Source organism: Rousettus aegyptiacus, unplaced genomic scaffold (genome assembly GCF_014176215.1).
Source record: "Rousettus aegyptiacus isolate mRouAeg1 unplaced genomic scaffold, mRouAeg1.p scaffold_m13_p_13, whole genome shotgun sequence".
NCBI lineage: Eukaryota > Metazoa > Chordata > Mammalia > Chiroptera > Pteropodidae > Rousettus > Rousettus aegyptiacus.
This window is the reverse complement of record NW_023416288.1, coordinates 77,242,624-77,267,919: the sequence shown is the minus strand read 5'-3', so window position 1 is coordinate 77,267,919 and position 25,296 is coordinate 77,242,624. Positions and strand designations below refer to the sequence as shown.

Here is a 25,296-nt window from a genome sequence, read left to right as displayed (position 1 = left end):
ATCTCTGGTAAATATAGGTACTAGATTCTTACATATCCCTCTGATGTATACATACGTGTGCGTGAGCATACACATGTGTGTATGAGGGAGCACTTAAAACACAGATGGCAGCAAACTATGGACACTGCTCTACACTTTGCTTTTTTCATTTACTTTATGTTGAAGATTATTCCATATCAGCACATTTAGTTCTGCCTTCCATTTCTTTTTAATGGTCATATAGTCCTCTATTATATAGACATACCATATAGACACAGTCCAGCATTGAAACTTGGATATTTTGTCTTTGGCTGCTACAAATAATGCTTCGATTACTACCAGTGAACATACATTTATGTGTGGATGTGTGATTTTATCTGTATAATAAATTTTTAGAACTCAAATTGTTGCGGTCATATTTTGATAGATGATAGCCAAATTGCCCTTCCATAAACATATGAGAATTACTGTTTTCCTATTTTCTTAACAGTTTATTATCAAACTGTTGCTTTTTCCCCCAATGTGAAAAATACATTTTTTAACTGCCCTATTTTAAAGAGAGACTAGACCTCTTTCCAAGTTTAAAAGTCATCTGCATTTCTTTTTTCTGATATCCCTGTTTATGTTTTTGACCATTTTTCCATTGGGTAGTTAGTTGGGTTTTTATCTTACTGTCCTGTGAGAGCTCTGATAATGAACACCATCACACTTTCCAAGGGCCTCTGATGTCAACAGGTGGGTGACACTACAAGGACTAAGAACTACAGTTTTATAGCTTGGACAGTTACTATTCATCTCTCTTTCCTACTTCCCTTAGTTCCAGATATCAGTTAGGCAGAAACAAAGTATACATATGCTATGATAATGTTCAATGTTGCCTTTCAAAACCTCAAACATGCTGAACCTTAAAACTTATATTTTCATTAATACTTTAAATACATCTGCCATAACTTTAGAGAAAATGTATACTGAGTAGAAATCTTGTAGCATTCATTTTGTACAGATATTTTCGACTTATAGGAGTCTGATCACGTGACTAAAAAAAACTATTCAGCTTAAGACAGCAATGACAGTCCTAAGACCTACAGTAAATGAACAGAAAAAATCTCTTAATTTTAATCTAATAATTTCTGGATCTGGGTTATGAATCCACATATACAAGCAGATCAGTTCATTAAAACTTGGGGACACCCAGAGCAGTGTTGTTACTCAGTGTGGTTCACCAGCTCAAAGTCTGCACCACCTGGGAGACAACAAATATTCAAATTCTCAGGTTCCATGGCAGACCAGATGAATTAAAATCTCAGCTTGAAGGGATAGGGGAGAAGACTCAGGAATCTGTATTTATCAAGCTTTGCAGGCAATTTTTCAGTTACAGTTTCAAAGGTATTTAGTAGGGCCTAGATGGTTGGGGGCTGAGAAAGGCCCCACCTGTGCTGCCTCAGCCCAATGAGCAGTCTTCCTAAATACCAAAGATGGTCTCCAGCAGCAGGATGAAATGCACCTGGGAAGGCTCCTCCTAGACACAAGGTAAGGGTGGTTCCTCACCTGGTCTCCAGGAAGGGCCAATCTAAACAAAGCGGGCAGGTAAGGAAAATGGGTAGAGGGTTTCCCTTTCCACTCAAGGGAAAAAGAGGCTGAGGGTGGGGAGTGTAGTTAGTTAAACTAATGGAGACTTAAAAATTCTCTCATCCAGGGGTCCTTCATCTTGAGAGGCACCTTCACTTTTGAGAACTTAAATGGGGCAAGGCAGGTGTCAGTTCTGAGGACTTGCACAATTCCTTCTAAGTTATCCAGCCAGATAAGGAAAAAAAGTAAGGGAGGGAGGTCAGGGATACAGGCCTGGAATCCTGTCAATGCTTAACACAAAACAAAACAAAACCCCGCCAGTACATTTAGCTGCAATGTCTAATGTTTTGATGTCTTTTGGAAGTCAAAGGACAAAGTGAAGTAAGAAATTCCTAATACTTACTTGAGTATTCAAGGCTGATAAAAATCAACACATATTAAATCGCTATTTGAAAGTCTCAATTTTCAGACAAAATGAAGCCGAGTTAAAGCAAATCAACCTATTTTTCCATCTAGAAGTAAAGAGAGCCACCTTTACCTTGTCAACATTAGCACGAGTTTTAGCAGATGTTTCCACATAATTAACATTCCACTGATCGGCTCTAGTTTTTGCCTCTTCTACAGAAACCTGCCTTTTGTCTTCTAAATCTGATTTGTTACCAACCAGCAGAAATGGAACATTCTCATCTTCTTTTACTCTCAAAATCTGCTCCCTGGATAAAAGAAATAAGAAAGAAACATGAATATTACCTCTACATGTTAAAATAAATACCATCTGTAATTAGCATTTATTTATGTTTGTATATAATAACAATTAACTCATTTATTACATGGTGGGAAATGAGCAGCTATTTTTCCTTATTCTACCACCAATCGTTTGCGTTTCATACACCAAGGAAGACAATATAAACATGGCATATAAAGTACAAAATTAAAGTGTAAAGTATCGAATGTTCCCCCTAAATGCTTCCCATGATCCCATCCAGGATACATGACATTTAGTCATCACATCTCCTCAGATTCCACTTGGCTATGACAGTTCTCAGACTTTCCTTGTTTTTGATGACCTTGACCGTTTTTGAGGAGTGCTGGTCAAATAATCTGTAGACTCTCATTTGGGATTTGTCTGATGTTTTTCTCATGATTAAACTGGGATCATGAGATTTTTGGGAGGAAGACACAGATGGAGAGGGTGACATTTCCTAACATTCACCATGATTTCTTACCAAAAGCATGTTAATAATACTCACCATTACTGCTATTAAATATACGATGTACTTGCGAAGAGGACTTTAGCCAATTACAATCTTTTTCCAGTGCTAGTAACAACAAATATAGCTGTTACTTTCTTACCCAGTTTCCTTTGCGATGAACAGCCTGAACTAAATGTTAATAATGACTGACTTACCACTCAGTCTCACTAGTCACCAAGAATGTGAGATTGACTCAGGTGTTTCTTTCTAACTCTAGCACTTCTGGTCATTTTATATATAGTCAAGTGCTTTAGGAAAATCCATATTGAAATTATAATGATTAATGCTAACAGAAACATGGCTGTGGAAAATTTGGACCTATTGGGTTCAGGGGTGAGAAGGCAATACTCTTTAGAGTTAATGAGCTGGATGTCAGAGAAAGGTAATGCTATGTCTATAACCTTCATACATATTTGCTTAATGTAATGCTCCTTTTAAATAGTTTGAGAGGTTATTACAAAATTGTAGAGTAGGAAAAGTACCTTTATGAACTGGTCCAGCTCCTTTATTTTTGACATAAGGAAAGTGAGAATCAAAAAAGGTAGGCTTTTCTAACAGTTCTATCTAATGTTTACTTAGCATTACATGTTATATGCTATCAACTGTGCCAAATCTGGGTACAAGGAACACTAAGATAAGAAATGGATTCTGCACTCAAGAACTTTTACCTTGCCAGGAAAAACACATATAAATCAATCAAGCTCGTACAAAAGTGTGATTGGAGCTGGGACAGGTACATTGCATTCGGGGATGAGGACACAATGGGTTCTGCCTTGGTAGTGGGAGGACCCAGAAGGCTGAAGAGAGTAGCTGGCATCTGTGCTGTACTTTGCAGGTTAAACCATGTGGATTGCGGACTGTCTCAAAAATCCCTTCCCTATCACTGGCTGGTCATTAAGACATTGTTCTTTGTGGGAAGGGCAACACACTGGAGATACAACAGAAGAGTAATGAATGATTCACTGTAACAGCAACAGCCCAAGATTCTACTTGGCATCAAAATACCTTATTCCCTTGGGAAACCACTTCGGCTTTGGTGACTATGGTGGTAAAATTTACTCTGTTACCTAGAAGAGGACCTGCTACATAATATACACTCAAATATTTGCTGAATGAATGAATAAGCACTAACATTTATGTATCTTTCGATTTATCTTCCAGGATTACAAGTTACCAAAACCTGCAACCCTTTGAACTTTATCACATACAAAACTCTTTCCTTATAAAGACTAACAAATTTAATTTTGCAAATAAATCTATATTTTAAAAGGTTCTCAGCGACATACTCTCCACCCCACCCCCACCAAGAATTTCTTTTAGAATCCTTTAAGTTACGGAGACTTCCAAGTGTACACAAAGGTATACTAGGTATAAGCCTAGGTTCAGGTTTTTGTTCAACCACTTGAAATGACTTCTTTCCTCGTCTGTGGAAATCCTTTTTATCTTTCAGAGTCATCTATTTCATGAAGGTCGCCAGCTTCTCTCCTTTCCTGGATCCCCTGTAATAATCACTATCTACGGTCTCATAATAATCAGTAATCATTGTTCCTAACTGGCTCTTGGTTTCATGCCTTATTTAACTAGGCTATGTGAATCTTGAAAACAGGACAAACTACATGCTTCTTTTGTGTCCCCCATACCAGAGCAGACACTTAACACAGAAATAAAATATACAATTAAAGAATACTTTTGATTATGCATGTGGTATTTAGGGGACTAATTCGGGAACTTATTTACGCTGCATTTCTCTTAGGTAGAGAGAAAACCCCTCTCCCCTTCACCAAAACCTTCCCCATCACCCACCAAATGAAATATATGACAGATTCTGATTAAGCAAACAATATATAAGATATAAAAAATATTGTCTAACACAATATAGTGTGCCAAACTATGGTATTATTATTTCTATTGTAAAATTCAGTTCGTGCTATCAGGACATTTATATTGTGAGGAGGATGGTAATGTGCCTGCTGAATTATACAGGGGCTGAGAAACTAGTAAATAATAGAGAAAGACTGAAGACCTGGGTAAGTGCGCCAGTATGTGATCCACATGGCAACTATTATGGAGTAGTAGTATTGTACTCCAAAGAGAAATACTTCTGTAATGCGTACTGAGGCTGTCACTAACTTAAGTTCCAATGCAGCTGGCACTGGGATATCATCTGAATATAAGTACACAGCATCAGAGTCACATACTGATATCAAAAAGAGAATAGACACAATTAGATACAGAGTGAAAGTAAGAACCTCCAGTTATCCACTTGTTTCTGAGGAAGAAATTATTATGCAATGACATTACTCCCTGACATACCTGAAGTCAGCTGTGGCTGCAAAGGATTCCATTTCTGTAATAGAGAAGACACAGAGGAAACCCTCACCACTCCGGAAGTAGTTATCTCTAATTGCAGCATAGTCCTCTTGCCCAGCTGTGTCCAAGATATCGATCTGCACTTCCTCCCCATCCAGCACCACCTTCTTCCGATAGCTGTCTGCTTTAGTAGGCTCATAGTCCTCTACAAACTAAAAAAGATGAAAAACACATCAATTTTTTAAATTATCTTTTGTTTTTAAAACTTATTTTGGAATAAAGATTCACATGAAGTTGCCAAAATAGTAGAGAGAGGTCCTGTACCCTTTGCTCGGTTTTCCCCAATGGTTAAAAAGACGTTAATTGAAATTTTCATTTTAGAGAATTTGGTGGTTTCATTTGCAAAAAGTGGGAGTTGAAGCATCAGCTCTATCTAGGCTGTTTACAGCTTGGAATATGTCCTTTTTGTTCTTTCTTAGAACACTATACCTGCCAAAGCTATTATACATATACAGGCATACCTCGGAGATATTGTGGGTTTGGTTTCAGACCATCACAATAAAGCAAGTATCGCCATAAAGCAAGTTGTAATCTTTTTGCTGGTGGAGGGTCTCAGCTTCAATTTGTACAAAACACAACACCCGTGAAGTGCGATAAAGCTGGGCGTGACAAAACGAGGTACGCTTGTATTTTATCAAATGTGTAAAAAACCCCTTTCGATGTGACTCTAAATATAAAATTTCATGCCAGAATTTTGGAAATAACTTGAAAAGAAGTCCATGTTTAGGTAAGCATTGAAAGTACCATTAAATATTTTCTTTCTCCAAAATGAACCAAGTCAATGTAGTGGCTTATACTATTCAGCTGAATGTCAAGTCTTGAATTGTGAGACTTCTCCTAAAACTTCTGAATTTAAAATAGTACAACAACTTTACATTCTTGCTTCTATTTTAACCTCATGTCACCTTGATATTTTGATCAGGGTATTATTGTTAGCATTTGTGTCTATATACACATACTCTTGTAGGTTATTAGTTCCCATAAATATTTTGAATTTCTAATATTTCCTTATATATTTGCTCAATGTCTTTATTTTTCTGCTAGAATTTTAACCTCCCTGGAAGCAGTTCAACTCATCACTATATCTCTAAAACTTACAAAAGTGCCTGGTACATGGCAGACACAATAAATAATTCTTAAAAAAACAAAACAGTGTTTTTATAACTATGAAAGCTATAGAACATTCTACCACATTTACATGCTAATATTTTGCAAACATTAAATATTTATAAACACTTATGAATACTTTAATAATAAAATATTCCAATATATCAGATATTATGAATATTAAATATTGAATGTTAATGAATAATAAATGAAGGCCTAAACATTCATCAAATGTCAGGCATGTCAATATTCTTACTTTTGACCTCCTTACTGTCAAGAAGGAAACTGATTTAAGGATTAGTCTGAAAGAAGAGTAACTAGGTTCTGGTCAGCATGGCAGAGTAGGTAAATGCTGTGTTTGTTTCATCCCATGATTACATCAAAATTATGACTAAATTATGGACCAACAACCATCAGTGAGAACCACCTGAAGACTACCTGAACACAATTCCTACAACTAAGGATATAAAAAAAGCTGCCACTTCAAGACTGGTAGGGGGATGGAGACACCAATAGGGCTTGCCCCACAACCATAATGTGGCCATTAAGAAACAGGTGGGATATCTTGGCTGTGGAGGTTCCCCCTGAGGAGCAAGAGGCCCTAGCCTCATACCAGGTTCCCCACACCAGGGCATCACTGCCTGGAAGTCCCTATCTGGCTGTGAAGACCAGTGGGGATTGTGTTTGAGAAGGACAGGGGTCTGCTAAAGACAGAGGTGAACCTCTTAAGGGGCCCGCACAAAGACTTACTCACAAACTCACTTACTCTAAGCTCCAGTGCTGGAGCAGCAGCTTGAAAAGCACCAGGGACATATATGGAGGAACTAAATTGACTAACATCAAGATGAGGGCTGGAGGGACTGGGGTCAGAACAACTCTCCAGGGACAGAAGTGCTGGCAGGTGACAAATCTGAGCTCTCCAATAAGTTGGCTGACACTTCTCACCCCACCCTGGTGATTCCCTGAGAATCCACTCACCCAACTGACCTGCCTGGCCCCAGCCTCTTCCAGCAGCTTACCCGAACAAACAGTCTGCCTCGAATCGAGCTGCAGACTTTCTCAAAATCTCTCAAAGATCCACAAACGACAAAGCAGCAGCAGCTGACCTTCATATATCTTGTAGCTTATGCTAAATAGACCCAAGCCTGGCATAGCAGTAGCCAGTCTTGGCCTAGAAAGTACCTTTAATTAAGTGGTTAGAAACCTGGCACAAGTGGTGGCTGGCTTCAGCTTGCATTGTGGTGCCCACCAAAGGGTCCTAAGACTGAAACAAGTGGCATCCAGCCTCAATTCACAGTTTAGCCTCTCCTAAGACCTCCAAAACCAGAACCAGAAGCAACCAACTATAGATCACTTTGTAGAATCTACCAAGAGGCCCTGGGCACAGGGCACAGCACTAGTGATGGCTGACCTTGGCCTGCACCAAATCTCTTTCCAGAAGGCTTGAGACCCAACACAAACAGTGACCAGCTTTAGACCATACTAGAGCACCACCCAATCACCTCCACAAAAGACACACCTGAAAGGCTAACTCGGTCGATACCAGAGCCATGTTAAAGTGATTCCACTTCATGGGGACAGTTTCTGCACAACAGCACAACCGCTGTAGTCATGGCCAGGCCTCACAGCCAGTCTGCCCAAGAGTCAACCACACCTGCTAATAAGCCAACAGTAATAGAGCCCCTACTACAACAGGGAGGCATATATAACCTATACATGGGGCATCCCCGAAGGACCCAGGTAAGGTGACCAGGGAGATTGTGCCACTGGATGCCACAGAACACCTTCTACATAAGGCCACTCTGTCAAGAAGTAGTAGATCCACCTACCAAATAGACACAAACACAGGAAGTCAGCCAAAATGAAGAGATAAACTTGTTCAAAATGAAAAATAGGACAAAACTCCAGTAAGAGAACAAAATGGAATGGAGACAAGCAATCTACCATGATAGAGTTCAAAACACTGGTTATAAGAATGTTCAACATCAACAAAGATAGGAAACATAAAAATGGAGATAGGAAACATAAAAAAGAACCAGTCAGAAATCAATACATAATTGAAGTGAAGAATATATTTGATGAAATCGACAGCAGATTAGATGAAGCAGGAAATCAAATCAGTGATAGGAAAGACAAAGTAGTGGAAAACACCTGAGCAGAACAGCAAAAAGAAAATAGAATTTAAAAAAAAATGAGAATAGTTTAATGGGCCTCTGGAACAATATCAATACTAAGGAGAAGAGAGAAAGTAAGGGATTGAGAATCTATTAGAGGAAATAATAACAGAAAACTTCCCTAACACGGTGAAGAAAATAGACATAAAAGGCCATGAAGTACAGAGACCCAAACAAGATGAACCCAAGGAGGCCCAAACTAAGACACATCATAATTAAAATGCCAAAGGTTAAAGACAAAGAGAGAATCTTAAAAACAGCAAGAGAAAAAGCAGCTAGTTACCTACATGGAAGCTCCCATAAGAATGTCAGCTGACTTCTCAACAGAAACTTTATAGGCCAGAAAGGACTGGCATGAAATAGTCAAAGTGATGAAAAGTAAAGAACTACAACCAGGATTACTCTACCAAGTAAGGCTGTCATTCAGAATTAAAGCAGTGAAAAAAAGCTTCCCAGACAAGAAAAAACTAAAGAAATTCATCACCAATGTTACAAAATAACTACATACCTACCAATAATTACTTTAAATGCAAATGGACTAAATGCTCCAAACAAAAAACACTGGGTGGCTGAATAAATAAGAAAACAAGACCCTTACATATGCTGCCTACAAAAAACCCATTTCAAATCAAAAGACACACATAGACTCAAAGTAAAGGGATGGAAAAGATATTTCATGAAAATGGGGAAAAAAAAAGCTGAGATAGCAATACTTAGACAAAACAGACTTTAAAACAAAGGCTGTAAAAGGAGACAAAGAAGGGCTTTTCATTATGATAAAAGGATCACTCAAACAAGAGGGTAAACTCTTGTAAACATCTACATACCCACCATAAGAGCATCTAAATATGTAAAGCAAGTATTGACAGATATAAATGGAGAGATCACAGTAAGACAACAGTAGGGGACTTTAACACCCCATTGACAACAACGGTTAGATCATATATGCAGAAAACCCACAAAGAAACAGTGTCCTTAAATGACACATCAGACTAGACACTGAATGAGTTAAGATCGAGATCAAGGAAGAAACCAAAAGGTACCTTGAGATAAATGAAAATGAAAACACAATGATCCAATATGGGGGTGCGGGGGTGGGGTGGGGTGTGTGTGTGTGTGTGTGTGTTTGTGTGTGTGTGTGTATCACAGCCAAAACAGTTCTAAGAGGTAAATTCATAGCAATATAGGCCTACCTCAAGAAACAAGAATGTCTAACCATTATCCTGTACACATGAAACTAATATAAGATAATGCTAAATGTTAACTCTAATTGAAAAATAAAAATAAGAAAAATATCTAACAAATAATCTAAACTTACACCTAAAAGAACTAGAAAAATGAGAAATACAGCTTAAAGTAGAAGGAAGAAAATCATAAAGATCAGAGTGAAAATAAGAGTCCAAAAAAGCAATAAAAATGATCAATAAAACCAAGAGCTGGTTATTTGAAAAGGTAAACAAAAGTAATAGACCTTTAACCAGACTTATCAGGACAAAAAAGAAAAAGGGCTCAAATAAAATCAGAAATGGAAGAGGAAAAGTGACAACTGACACCAAAGAAATACAAAGGATTATAAGAAAATACTATGTCAACAAATTAGACAACCCAGAAGGAATGGATATGTTTCTAGGAACATAGTCTTCCAAGACTGAATCAAGAAGAATCAGAGATTCTGAAAAGACCAATAACTACTAATAAAATCGAATCAGTAATAAAAAAAAACTCCCAACAAATAAAAGTCCTGGGCCAGATGCGTTCACAGGTGAATTTTACCAAACATTAAAAGAAGAATTAACCCCTATCTTTCTCACACTACTTCAAAAAACTGAAGAGGAGGGAAGGCTCCCAAGTTCATCTTACAAAGCCACCATTACCCTAATACCAAAACCAAACAAAGACATTACGAAACAAAAAAAATTATAGGCCAATATCCCTAATGAGCAAAGATACATAAAATCTTAAACAAAATATCAGCAAGCCGAAGTTAGTAATACATTAAAAAGATCATACACCATGTTCAAGTGGGATTTATTTCCGGGATACAAGGTTGGTTCAATACCTGCAAATCAATTACCATGCTAATCTACATAAACAAAATGAAAAATAAAAATCCCAAGATCCTATCAATAGATGCAGAAAAAGCATTTCACAAAATCCAGCATCCATTTATTATAAACTCTTAGCAATGTGGGGATGGAGGGAACATATCTCAATATAATAAAGGCCATATGTGACAAACTCACAGCTAATATCATACTCAATGATAAAAAGCTCAACACTTTTTTAAGGTCAGGAACAAGATAAAGTTATCCACTTTCACTCAACATAATATTAGAAGTTCTAGCCACAGGAAACATACAAGAAATAAAAGGCAAGGAAGGAATAAAACTGTCATTTTTTGCAGATGACATGATGCTATATAGAGAGAATCCTAAAGATTCAATCACAAAACTATTATGACTGATAAATTCAGTAAAGTAGCAGGATAAAAAACTAATATTCAGAAATAGGTTGCATTTGTACACAATAATGAACTATCAGAAAGAGAAATTAAGAAGACAATCCAATTTACAAATGCATGAAAATAAATAAAATGCTAGGAATAAATGTAATTGAGGTAAAGATCTGTACTTGGAAAACTCTTGAGAAGATAGACACAAATAGATGAATATGTAGTGCTCATGGATAGGAAAAATTAATATTGTTAAAATGTCCATAAAACCCAAAGTAATCTATAGAGTCAACGCAATCCCTATCAATGACACATTTCACAGAACTAGAACAAATAATCCTAAAATTTATATGGAACCACAAAAGACCCCAAATAGCCAAAGTAATCCTGAGGAAGAAGAATAAAGTTGGAAGTATCATGCTACATGATATCAAACTACGCTACAAGCCTGTAATAATCAAACCAACATAGTACTGGCATAAAAACAGATATGTAAATCAGTGGAACAGAACAGAGAGCCCAGAAATAAAACCATGCCTATATAGTCAACAAATACATGACAAAGAAGGCAAGAAAGAGTATACAGTGGAATAAAAACAGTCTCTTCAATACATGGTGCTGGGAAAACTGAACAGATACATGTAAAAAACTGAATCCAGACCCCTCTTTTATACCATATACAAAAATAAATTCAAATGAATTAAAGACTAAATATAAAATATAAAACCATAAAACTCCTAGAAGAAAACATAGGTGGTAAACTCTTTGACATCCCTATTAGCAATACTCTTTGAGATATGTTTGCCCAGGCAAGGAAAACAAAAGAAAAAATAAATAAATGGGATTACATCAAATAAAAAGTTTTCGCACAGCACGGGAAACCATCAACAAAACGAAAAGACAACCTACTGAGTGGAAGAAGATACTCACTAATGATACATCTAATGAGGAGTGGTTAACATCCAAAATACATAAGGAACTAATACAACTTAATACCAAAAAAAAACAATCAAATTTAAAAATGCACAGAGGACCTGAATAGACGTTTCTCCAAAGGGTATATACAGATGGTCAACAGACATATGAAAAGATGCTTAACATCAATAATCGTCAGAGGAATGCAAATTAAAAGCACAATGAGATATCATCTCACACCTGTCAGAATGGCTATCATCAATAAATCAACAAACAACAAGTGGTGGCGAGGATGTGGAGAAGAGGGAACCCTCGTGCACTGCTGGGAGGGGCTGTCAATTGGTGCAGCTCCTATGGAAAACAGTAGGAAGGTTCCTCAGAAAAGTAAAAACAGAACGACTGTATGACCCATCAATTCTATTTCTGGGTATTCATCTGTAGAGATACAAAACACTAATTCAAATAGAAACATTTGTACCCCCATGCTCACTGCAGCAATATTTCCAATTGTTAAGATATGGAAACAGCCTAGGTGTCCACCAATAGATGAATGAAGAAAGATGTGGCATATATACACAAGAAAATATGAGCTATAGAAAAGAATGGAATCTTGCCATTTGTGACAACACAGATAGACTGAGAGGGTATTATGCTCAGAGAAATAAGTTTGAAGAGAAGGACAAACACCATATAATTCCTCTTATATGGAATCTAAAAAACAAAATAAATGAACAAACAATACAAAAACAAACAAATACAGAGAACAAACTAATGGTCTCTAGACAGGATGGAGCTTGGCAGAGACAAGTGAAAAGGTAAACAGGATTAAGAAGTACAAATTGCCGGTTATTAAAATAGTCACTGGGATGTAAAGTACAGCAAGGGATAATAGTAATATTGTAATAACTCTGTATGGTGTCCGATGGGTACTAGTCTTATTGGAGTGATCATTTCATAAGTTATATAAATGTTTAACTACTATGGTGTACACCTGAAACTAATATAATATTCAGTATAATTGAAAAATAAAATTTAAAATCTAAAAAAAGATGGCAATGAGAAAAAAAAGGAAATGGTAAAACTAAGAAACTAGAATAATTACTTGGTGGAAAATGTTTTATAAACCTTTATTTTTGAAAAAGGAACCCATTATTCTTACTGACAAAAGTAAATAGTTTGTAGACTTTGATAAAAAAAAAACAGAAGAGTGACTACTAAAATGAATAGTATGAGTAATGGAATTGGACAGATAAATTAGTAATTTCATTTAAAGTATTATTTCGATCCTCTCCTTTCCAAATTTTTTATTAAAGTCACCAACAAGCAGGACAACTGATGGATTTGAGTTTTGTGTGTATGAAAAAAGTGCTGACAGGTAGGCAATAGAAATGGAATGGTAAAAATCTGCAAAATTTTTTTGTCAAGAGACCAGCTTTAAGCAGGTTGGATAACCCCTCTGAGGTTCTTTCTCATCTATAAAATGAGGATACCCCCACCTACCACACAGAACTTACGAGAATTAAGTAAGAAAGAGTAGCCACAAAACCCTGCTTCTACTGGAAGGAAGAAATGAGGATAAATGTTTAATAAGATTGCTAACTTTTAAATCATTGAGACTCGATAACAGTCCTCTAGGTAAAGAATGTGGGTAGACAAAGTCTGATATAAATACATACACACAAATCTGTTAACTCGTCTAATAATTATATTTTAGAGATATATCGTTTATCATTTAATGTAGTGTCATGCCAAATACACAACAAATAACTTTTTCACTGAGGTTATTAAAGTACCTTTATGTGTGTTAACCTCAAATCTCAATTAGGTACTATATCTACCACTTTTATTAATTTAAGGTGAGAATTGCCATTAGAACACTAAAATTAAAAAAGCTAAAGTTAGATTGCTCAAAAATAGGTAGTTTCCTGTTTTGTTTTGTATTTTAAAATGTAAAGTTTTTACAAACCTTGAGCTTTTTACTTGTTAAATCAAGTTGTATATAAACGTTAGCTTTCAATTTTTTAAAATGGAAAAAAAGACGATTAGCTTTCAAGATTCAAGAAATCCATCCAAAATATCACCAGAACTAATCTAGAGAAATACTCTCTGAAAGCTCAAACTTTGATATCCAGTATAAAATCAGCACTTACCTCATCATACATGAACTGCAGAGTAAGAGCGGACTTGCCCACACCACCACTGCCCACCATGATGACTTTGTGTAATGCCAAAGAATTCTGACCCTTGGGCTTATTTGTGGCCATCCTGTGTCACAGAATTGTCACCAAAGGATTAAGAAGAATCTAAAAGGAAAGAGAGAATAAGTAATGCTTAGTACATTCTTCTTTAGAATTCTAGTGTGGGAAAGAGGTATGACGTCCTTAGGCTTCAAGATACTAGTTTTCATTCTGCAGTGATTTTCAACAAATGACAAATGAAGTATGCTCATTTAGAGGAAGAACTACTTGTCAGAGAACACCACAGTGATAGTACAAGTATATATCTTAAGGTCATTTCTTTTATTATAATAGTTTTCAGTAATAAGCTGTGACCAGAAGTGAAAATTTCCCAGTGCAACCACATGCTAACAATGGAGAATAGCTGTATGATAATATAATCACACAGATTATGAAAACAGGCTAAATGATCATTTTGTTTTTATATTAACCTTTACTGGTAATAATTAAAGAGAGGTTTCTTCTAATTCCAGTAAGAAGTAACTGACAAAAGAGGGGGGAAAAAAAACCCCTGCCAACTGAAAGGCTTACCTACTTACTGCCAGTTTATAAAAAAAGAAAACGTATCCTAACAACTTGGTGGTAGAGTAATCAATCGAATCCAACACCACCTACCCCAATTCTCAAGTATTCTATGACACGAACATCTGTGTACCAGGTTCCTCCAGAAGCTGTAGTGGTAAGGTACACTAAATGCACCCAGTTACCTTTGGCCATGGTACGAGGCATCAGAAAAGGAGGCCATGAGGTCACGACAAACACTGAGCCTGTGTGGAGGCCCAAGCAAGCACGTTCTGTTATTAGAGGATTTTACCCTTCTATCTCAGAATCTCTTTGACTTCTTTTGGTCACAGATACAGCTTCACCAAGTTGTAGCTCACAGGACTACACTCCATCCTGCCTACCCCCCTATCTTGTGCCAATCTCTCCCAACTCGGCTATAACAGACCACAGTGGTCTCCTTCAGTTCTTCACATGCTCTTCTCCACCTCTTGGCCTTGGCCATGCAGTTTCCTCCATTCGGCATATTCTTATTTTAGCTGGCTAACTCCTCTTGTTTTTTGAGTCTCAGCCTTACCCGAAACTCTTCCTTTCCCTGTGGCTCATTATAGTATTTGATACTTTTCCTTCATAATTGTTATTAAGTAGATATTGCTTGAGTGTTGTTTGATATGGGTCTTCTTCCCTAATATACCAGAAATATCAGAAGTGCAGGGGCTACCTCTGTTTGGTTTACTTTATGCTTAATGTAACTAACATGACTTGGCAAAATCAGCCATTCAGTTCATGTGTCCATTGAACAAATAAACAAATGTTTGAAGTCTGACTACCTTCAGAAATGCTTTAGACTATACTGGTGGGTAAAGCAGCTTTTGCAACTAGAAACTCGATCACAAATTTGGGCAAGGACAGTCTGTCTGGTGTCTGTACTTCACACGCTGTCTGTATAGGGCACTCAAGAGTTGGGCACTGCTTCAGGCTGGACCCAGAAATCATGCCCATATGCCTTTTTTGCCCAATACAGAAAAGTATTAAGAAATAGACCTCCGAAATCTTGCTATCCATTTTAATAATATAAACATGTTAACATACTTTTTTTGAGGCTGCTTTTAATCTATATGGAGCATAACAGATCACACTGTATATGCAATTTTTGATCCCATTCTTATTATATCATAAGCATTTTAGCAGAAGCAGCTTGAACTGTGAAACATACGGTAAGAAATCCGTAATTGGAGGCAAGTTCAATTCAACTCAACAAACAAGGATTAAGTCTTTTTCCTGGGTACCAAGGACATGATCATGAGATTTTGAATGAGTATCACTGCTCAGAAATAGTGAAAATAGTAGACTTCAGATAAGTAACCAAAAGTCTGAAAGATACCTAGTCTAAGCAAATTTATGAAGTATTCTGTTGCTGGTCTACCTAAATAAACCAGAAAATGACTTGTCACTATTATGATCCTTATTTGGCAGCTGTAATCATTTCATGGCTATGTAACTGCTGTTTTATTTCTAAACAGTAAGTACCACATGAGCTCAGGCTATTACCACATCAATTAATACTCTAAGAATTGTGTATCTGCTCATTTTAAAAAGCAAAACATTTACCAGTCACATCGACTAGGCTAAAACACCTTCCCTTACAGAACAATTTAAAATATAGTCTGTGACTTAGAAAAGGCAGAGGGTCCCAAAGACATTTTTCCAAAGTGCAGTTAATTATTCTCTAATAATTATAAGCTGAACGTTCCACACTTTCAAGAGGTTCTCTAGGAAAAGAAGCTCCCTCTAAGGATATACTTCTCTCCCTGCATTTCAAAACCTTTGCATTCCATAGCTTAGCTTCCAATCCCTAGTTTACATGCTGTTTTGATGGTAAATAACTCAAAGCCCCCGCCTACCTGGAACTTCAGACAAATACATATATAAATAAGAAAATTCCATTTTTCATGCTAAGTGCAACAAAAACACAATAGTCAAAACTCCATCTCCTTCTTTTAAGGACACTTAAGATTACGTTTTAAGGCCCAGACAGATAATCCAAAATGATCATCCCATCTCAAAATGCTTAACTTATTTAATCACATCTTCAGAGATCCTTCTACCTTAGAAGGTAACATTCAGATTCTGGGGATTCAGACACGTGTATCTTGTCAGGTCATTTAGTCAGCCTGTCACATACAGGAAGTGGGTCAAGGTACTTCAGATCACATATCTCAAATCTAAACTCTAAGCTCTCCATTTTAAACTTTAAGAAATTTTCTAACAAATGATCAATCTAGTTCTCCTATACTTGATAAGGAATACTCTACCAAGTAAGATATCAAATACTCCTTTGCCCACCAAAAATAAAAATCCCAATGATTTTTATATTTCCATAGTTCATTATCATCTGCTTAGACTTTTGTAATAAAGACATTTATTATTAAACTTTAGTCTAACAAAGATATTAGGTGGTAAAAGATCTTACTGAGAGTCTTTGGTAATAAAGAGATTAAATGAAGTATTTCCCTCCTCTCCAATTTGAAAAGTGGATTAAAGGTGTATGATCACTAAAGTTTAGTCCCTAGCAAATCATTAAAAATGATAACTAATCACAAGTAGGCAGATGCCAAGTTAGTAAATCACTCTCAAAAAAAGAAAGTATTTCATATAAAAAAATTCACACGTCACTCCCTATGTGTATTAAGAATATCTGCTCGATAAAAACAAAACAGAATTTAGTCTAAAATGAACAATTTTAGAAGAGTTAGCATATACTTGACCAAGAAAGTAATATATACAATTATTTAGGCTTATTACCATGTACAGGTATATTTTTCCAAACATTCAAAGAACAGGTGTATTATCAATACTATTTAATATTCTAGAGCATAGAAAAAGCTTCCAAATTCTTTTTAGAGAGCTAGGTTCACACTGATATAAAGTCCTAACAAAGATAGACTAAAGGAAAGGTAGATTGACTGACTTGTAAATATATGGTGAAAATTCTAAATAAAAAAAATGTTACTAGATAAACCAAAGTGACCAGGTGCAATTCAATCAGATATGCAATAATGGCTTTATATTTTAGGAAGTCAATATAATTATTGGTATTAATAGAAAAATCATATTATCTCTATAGGATCTGGAATGATAGTCGATAAAATCCAAAGTCTACCTCTTATAAAAATCCTTAATTAAAGTAGAAATTTACTGGTGTTCACTTAATACACACACAGAAACTGGCTATCTAAAAACACAAACCATAAAAATATCATGCTTAATGATGAAATAAAAGCATTCTCATCAATGTCGGGAGTAAGATAAGAATGCCCACCATCCTCACTCTTATTTAACATTGTGCTGGAAGTAGTATCTGATGGTATTAGAAAGAGAAAGGAGGAGGCAAATGAGCATTACAAACAGACGTTATTTTGTATTTAAGCCAAAGGAATCAACTGAAAAATTACTATGAACAAGAGATTCAGAGAGTAACCAATATATTATAATCAATGTATAATATGTAAAAAAAAACATATAAGCAATACATTATATAAAAATAAATATAATACAGAGTATATACTAAGAATAAAACTAATACGAACTATATAGATATACATGAAGATAATAATGATACTCAGATAACATAAAGGGTGACTTGAGTAAATCAAGATAGGTCCTGTTCTTGGGCCAAGAAGATGGTATATTGATAGAGGCACAAGATCTCGATAATGAAAAAAGACAATTATTAATAAATAAAATTTCTTCATGATAAAAAATAATGGTTAAAAGACTTTGGAGTCATTTGATCTACCTCCTAGAGTATTCTTTACCCTTAATCTGTGAAGAGAATTTCTGATGTTCAAATCTTGCTTTAACTTTTTCTTTAAAGGCAGGTTGATTTATGTACAATAAAATCAATCTTTAAATGAGTTTTGATAAATGTACAGTTATGTAAGTACCACGACAATCAAGATATAGAATAACATTCATCATTTTAAAGCATGCAATCAAGCTCTATAGGAGCAACATGCAAAGTTAGAAAGTCCCTGAGGCAATGTTTACTTTTGAAATGTAACAACTTAATATTTTCTAATTATCCAAATTGCACTAAATAAGAACACAAAATTATAACAAAGACTGAACTAAGGAAAGTACTATTCTATCTTAAGGGTACAATAGTTGAAGAGTGTTTAATGATGGCTTAACATTTTGCCTTGTCTGCATAATAAAATTTATTGGTATAATTTGCCAGAAAGTCTGTCAGGCCTCAAAGAAAAGACTTAAATTTATCTCTTTGGATCTCAGCTTGTTTGTAAATATAATGCTAAGATGAATAAAATAGCACATGTAAGATGTTCAAATATACATATTAAGTATGGGTAATGTAAACATTCAGCTATCTTCAGAAGATCCTACCTTTATATACAATATATTCGGCCCCCAGTCAGTGCAAATTACCAGCAACACAAAGGTAAGGCCCCCACCACAGTTAAAACTAAAAAAATTTCCAGAACGCATGAAGAAGTGATGGCTAAGCTGAGACTTGAAAAACAAATATCCGCAGACCACGTTTACCTGGGGGTGATGGTGAATGATAAAGCTATAAAAAGTAAAACAAACAAACAAACAGAAACAGAACTTTACATACTAGGAATTTAGATTTTTTATCCTCAGAGCAATGGAGAACCATCAATTTTTAAGTGAGAAACTATGACTCAGAAGGCAGAGAGAACATCTGGAAGGCTACAGGGCAATGATACCCTGGGTTTGGACTAAGGAGAAAATATGAATGGATTCAAGAGCTATTAAGGGAAAAGTCAACCAAATCTGGGAATAGATTAGATGTCAGGGGTGAAGGAAAGGGAAAATTCAAGTCAAATTACCCAACTATATGGCTTGAGTGGGTATGAGTAAGGAAAAGAGGAACAAGCAGCTTTTCTTTTAGGGAGTGTGGGTAGTGAGAAGAGTTAATGAAAGGAAATGATGGAAACCAGTATTGATCTTTTAACAGATCAAAATATTTTAAAAGCATCTAAGTACAGTATAGCTTAAGGATAAGCAGTTTTCTTAATCCTGGCCCCAGTGGTTTTGTCACCACATTATGACTTAACTTGAGACATGCTGAAAAATAAGTAAGGGGTGGAATATGAAAGGTGAAAGATAAACTACTATTTATAGATATTTTAACATTTGTCTTAAACTCTTAAATGTGCTTTTAAAATAGATGATGTTGTTTAGGAAAACATTTAATAATTATTTATTGTAAAGAATATAACTTTTGCTTCTGTATTCCTATGGTAACCCTGGAAGGATACATAACAGTAATCTTTTGAATTTTATTTTTTAAATTATTTTTATTATTTATTATTATTTATGCCTACAGAACCTGGTCTTCCTAGGTGGTCTCTCATCCAAGTACTAACCAGACCTGACCCTGCTTAGCTTCCGAGAGCAGACATCGGGCTTGATCAGGGTGGCATGGCCGTAGACCATGGACCGTGGCTTCACTGGGGCGCGAAACTGGGACCTTCTGTGTATAAAGCAGACGTGCTAACCGCTACACTATGGAACCATGTCCTTGAATTTTAAACAATGTGATTATAATACCTATCTGGAAATTAAATACGTACAAGGTTATTACTGAATTAGGCTACAAAATTGGATGAAGAAATATTCAAAACCTGGATGCTTCATAAAGCTAATAAAAAAGTATAATTCATATCTGCTTTAGGTTTTACTGTGTAAGACCTATAAACTAAGTGTATATAAACAGTTTCTCTTATTGATATCTTTATGAACTTGATAGTGTCTATGAAAGTTTTGCTAATTTAAAAAAATATAACTGTAAAAAAAATAACTGAATTAATGATGCGTGAATGATCTAGCTTAAAAATTATTCAACTAAGAGTTATAGTAACACACATATTAGAATACTGTCAAAAAGTTTAACAGAAAAGTCATTGGCAAACCAAATATTTTTTAAAAATCTAAGTATATATATGAAGATGCTTTTTTTTTTTTTTTTTTTTTTTTTATTTTATTAGCATTTATGTGAGGCTAAATTTACTCCTGGGCCATAATATTCTGTTTCTTCAGTTTCTTCTGGGATCTTTTTCTTCTGTGCAACCTCCTCTTCTGGTTGAGGAACAATCTGCTCTTTTTCAGTAAGGATTATCTCAAGGAGAGCTCATGTAAAGGTTAATCCATCCATAAGCTCTGTAAATTCTGCACTGCATCTTGGAAGCTTTGTTCACCTGGATGTCTAATTCCCATTTTTCATTGTGTGTATCATTACTACATTAGCTCTCTCTTTGTATAGTGGCTTTTCTAATTTTTTGGTTTGCTTTTAGATTTCCTTTGTTTCTGTTTCCTATGCCTATTTTCTGAGTCGACATATATTTATTGTGAGTCAAATAGTGTGCTGGGCATTTTGACAGGGTGGTGGGTAGGTATATGGACGAGCAAGTCAAGACTGCTGACTTCAAGGATCTTAAAATCAAATACAGAGATGTGCAGAGAATTATTAAGTTGTAACACACGAGCTTGCCTTTTGCATACCTTTACATTTAAGTTATACTTTATTTTCTATGTTGTTTTGTTGATTTCATAGCTGCAATTTTTAATGGCTATTTGATATATCATCCTATGGATGAAGAGCAGCTTACTTACCAAATCCTGTAATAAAACATTAGAGCTGTTTAGAATTATTCACTATTATAATAAATGACCTTCTATTTCTACATTTAAAATGCTTTCCCATGAAGTAGATTGTAAGAAAAGAAAATGAATGAGTGGTTTAAAGTTATTAAGCACATGGTCCAACTGCTTTTCAAAAGTGCAGTTGTTCACCACATTCATACTAACGATATATTTTTTTAAAAAATCTGATTTTTGATATGATTGCATAAAAAGGGTGAACATTTTTTCCATGTATTTACTTTGTGAATTGTTAATTCAAAACCTGTACTAATCTGGCAATAGTATCCTGTATTACATTTTGTATAATTTCATGTCACCACTGGCTAGACTTTCTTCCTACTTTCCCAGTCCACTGTAGCTGGTTTCTTCTGTTGTTGGGTATAGCCGCTTCCCATACCAGATCTGGAGAGGTAACAGACTTTGTATTCACTGGCCATTTTAATGGACATGCTTCACTTCAGGACTCAAGGGCAAGGAACAGGTTGATGGGGTGGATCTTTCTCCAAATACCAAAATAAAGAGATATACCTGGGTCACTAACTCATTAGAACTCCTAGTTCTCTTTAGGCTGAGAGCTTAAAAAAAATATTTTTTGAAAGCGGACTTCCAAAATTAGCATGGGAATCAATGTTGTAGTTTTTGTACGGGTTGGATGTATGGGTAGAATATCCAGTTAGCTCTTAATACACCCTCTTTTAAATAATACCGTGTCCTATCATCTCTTCTGTTCTCTGTTCTTACTGACTTGAGCTTAAAGTCTCTTCAGAATTCCACTTGCGGCCTTCCCTTGTGAGTGTGCTGGGCAGAGGCTTCCTCCACCCTGATTCATCTATCAATGCCATTTATTTTGTCTTCTGGAGTCTGGAAGTCTCTGCTTTGCTGACAGTCATTGTTTCCAGTCTCAGTGCTGTTACGGATTCACAAAACACTGTCTGTAAAGTCTTTTTCCTCTGTCATTTCACGGGGAGTTGGGAATACAAAGGAGTTAGATATATGAATTTAGATTATTGACCTTCACTGTAAATGAGTTAAAATCCTAAACTGACTTGATTTGGAATTCCCAAAATTTCAAATTTAGAAACCATGAAAATCTCAGTTAAAGACATCTAATTAAAATAAGCCCGAGTTTTAAAGAATATTTATTCAGTACCAGTTTTAAGAATAAATCAGTTTCCTGATTTGAGTGACCAAAGAATCATAAATTAAAAAAAAAAAGAAAAAAGATAAGATTAGGCAGTATCTGGCATAAAAAGGGAGTGGGAGTCAGGTACAAGTTGGAGAGGAGAGAAAGGAAAGTCAGTAGTCATGATACAAAGAAGGGCTGAGACAATTTTTAAAAAATGTTTCCTTTAAATTATTGAGATATGTTAGCTACAACTGAAAATTTGTAAGAGGACATATTGATCAGTCACAGCCCTGCAAATTAAGTACTGAACTATTTTTACAAATCAAGAATTTAAAGTTAAAGGTAAACTCTACAGCAACAACAAAAAAATTCTCCTTGTGCCAACTAACCTTTACTATACAGCTCTTTTTTACAGACCACCTCCTGAGTGGAATTTTGTGGAATTGTGGCTCAACAGCCAATTCTTTTTAAGAAATAACATGCAGCCCTTCAAAAAACAGAAAAAATATACACACTTTGAAATTCTGACTCGATCTATCCAATCAGGTTAACCTTTTGTTATGTACTATAAATAAAAAGCTTACTGTAAAAGTACGGCATAGCAAATGTACAGAAAATATTACTTTTTAAATTAAAAACTTCCTCTGACGATATAAGAAATACGTGACCTAAACTTATGTTTAACGACAACTTAAATATTATCAAATAATTCTCCAATGCAAATTTGTTTAACAGGTAATTTCAAGGGCTATCTTGAATGCTCCTGAGAACTCCTAATCTCATCATCAACGTTGATCACTACCCTTACCCCTATTCTTCCTCACATACTTGCATGCATGCATGGGACTTGAGACCCTCCTTCCCTCAACAATTTTTCATGATTATACAAGTGATAGGTTCTCATCTATATAATGTAGAGAGTAAAGAGGAGGAAAAGTCACTTGTATGGTTCTATCATCTAGTGCTAATATTTTTGAATTTTGATCTTCTATAAGACTATTTTACACTAAGTATTCAACCAATCATATGGTTGAAGAAGCTGGGAGAAAAATTCTAAGGAAAGCAGATAAAAAGAAAAATAAGATATATTCTGGAGAAAGGATAATAACACAAGAAAATAATTTCATTTAATTTCTTGAATGTTTGCTCCATGTCATACTTTTTCCATTACTTGATTATCTTACAAGATTCCCAAGCCTTTATAACTATTATCCACATTTTACAGATGAGAAAACTGAGCCATATAACCTTTTTAAACATGACCAAATCATGTGGTTGGTATAGAATAAGGATTTTATAAAATCCAGATCCTAAGCATTTAACATCTAAACTTTATGATCACTATGAAAGAAACTGATAAGAATGATCTTTCTACTAAGCTTGGGGCCCAGTTTTAGAGGCAATTTCTTTTAAACATAAAAAGGTTATTTCTTTGGATAGCACAGAAAGGCTACCCAATCATTTTATTTGAGTAATAAAAGCCAATGATACCAAAACAGCAATAATCATATCCCTCACAAAAGCCATATTACAATTTCATTAATGAACACATAAGTTCCACAAAATACAAACACCTGAATTTTACTTCTTTGAAAAGAAATGATCCATTATAGTTGTGTTTTATCCCAAAAATAATAGCTTAAGAATGCAGGAATAGGCCCAATGAGAAAAGCCATGTAAATGACATAAAAAGATATTAGATACAATTCAATATTCTTTCCTGGTAAAATTTTTTTCTGACTTAAACGAAAGTACATATGCCTCATTTTTAAGGAATGCCAATTAGATTAAACAGCTAGGAAAAAATGGAATGTAAATTTAGAGTGAACATGATGGTGGGAGGTAGAAAAAAAGCTCAGATTCTCTTTTCTGGATTTTAATATTCTTATCTACAGCTGCCAATGAACTAAGAAAAAAAATTATGCCCATAATTTTCGGCTTATTTAGAGCCCACTTACCCAGAGATTTCAAATCTTGCTAAGAAGACAACACACAAATTACCACCAGTGAAGGGAGACAGCTACTGTTCAAAGAAATTCATTTTCTTTTGGCTACATTAAAATTACAAATCATGTAGATAAGCTGTGCTGTAAATCAACTGAGTCAAGGTAAATTAATATTGATTAAACTGTGGCTTGCTTACTACTCTTAATTCTCTTTTTCATAAAAAGGCAAAAGTGTATTTGAAAAGCACAAAATCCTAAGTTTACGTTTTATGAGAGATAATGTAAAATTCCAAACTAGAAGAAAATGACTTGGAAATTCTCTGAAAATCATAAAAACATCTTGTAGCACTCTAGATTTTTCTTCCCAAGACTGAGTACTGATTCACTGGGCAAGGATGGGTACAGTGTATGTATATATTTCGTAAAATGCTGCCTAGATAATTCTAATTTGTATTTGGCTTAAGAACCATCTCTCTGTATATCTATAAAGTTGAATCATATGAAATTAACAACATGAGATCTGTTGCTTACAAATAAAAACAGTAATTTTGTATGGTCCATCTAATTGAAAGTGGCCAAGATTAAAAACAACTAACATTTACTGAATGTACTACTTTGTACCAGGTACTAAGTTCTTAATATCTATTGTTGAAGTCTAACAACACTAGGCAAAAGGTAAGCAAAAATAAACATGGACTTTGTATGAGGAGGTAAGGGAGACAGAGAAGAAATTAATAAAGTGGAGGAGCTGAGTCAGGGATGATGCCACTAGGCAAAATATTGTTATGTTTGGGATAAAGACCACTGGGGTTACAGACAGACTGATGGAGGCAGGAGAAGAGACCAGAGAACATTAATTTAAAACAAGCCCCACATTTAGTAATTTTCTATGGGGTCAAGGAAAGGACAACCCTCTTCAATCATTTCCAATATGTCCAACAGCAAGAATATTGATTGACTAGAATGCATGTCCTATTACT

At 35.2% G+C, this 25,296-nt stretch overlaps 1 protein-coding gene across 2 annotated transcripts in view; it reads right to left on the bottom strand.

Moving 5' to 3' along the window:
• RALA (RAS like proto-oncogene A) overlaps positions 1 to 25,296 on the bottom strand; it is a 65,060-nt gene that overhangs the window by 4,328 nt on the left and 35,436 nt on the right. For both annotated transcript variants that reach the window (XM_036231031.1, XM_016148529.2), the window contains 3 exons: positions 13,970 to 14,122; positions 5,115 to 5,323; positions 2,087 to 2,261 (listed from right to left, as the gene is read on the bottom strand). In XM_036231031.1, coding sequence (XP_036086924.1) covers positions 2,087 to 2,261; positions 5,115 to 5,323; positions 13,970 to 14,083 — 498 coding nt within the window. In that variant the 5' untranslated portion in view covers positions 14,084 to 14,122. The remainder of the gene's footprint in view (positions 1 to 2,086; positions 2,262 to 5,114; positions 5,324 to 13,969; positions 14,123 to 25,296) is intronic.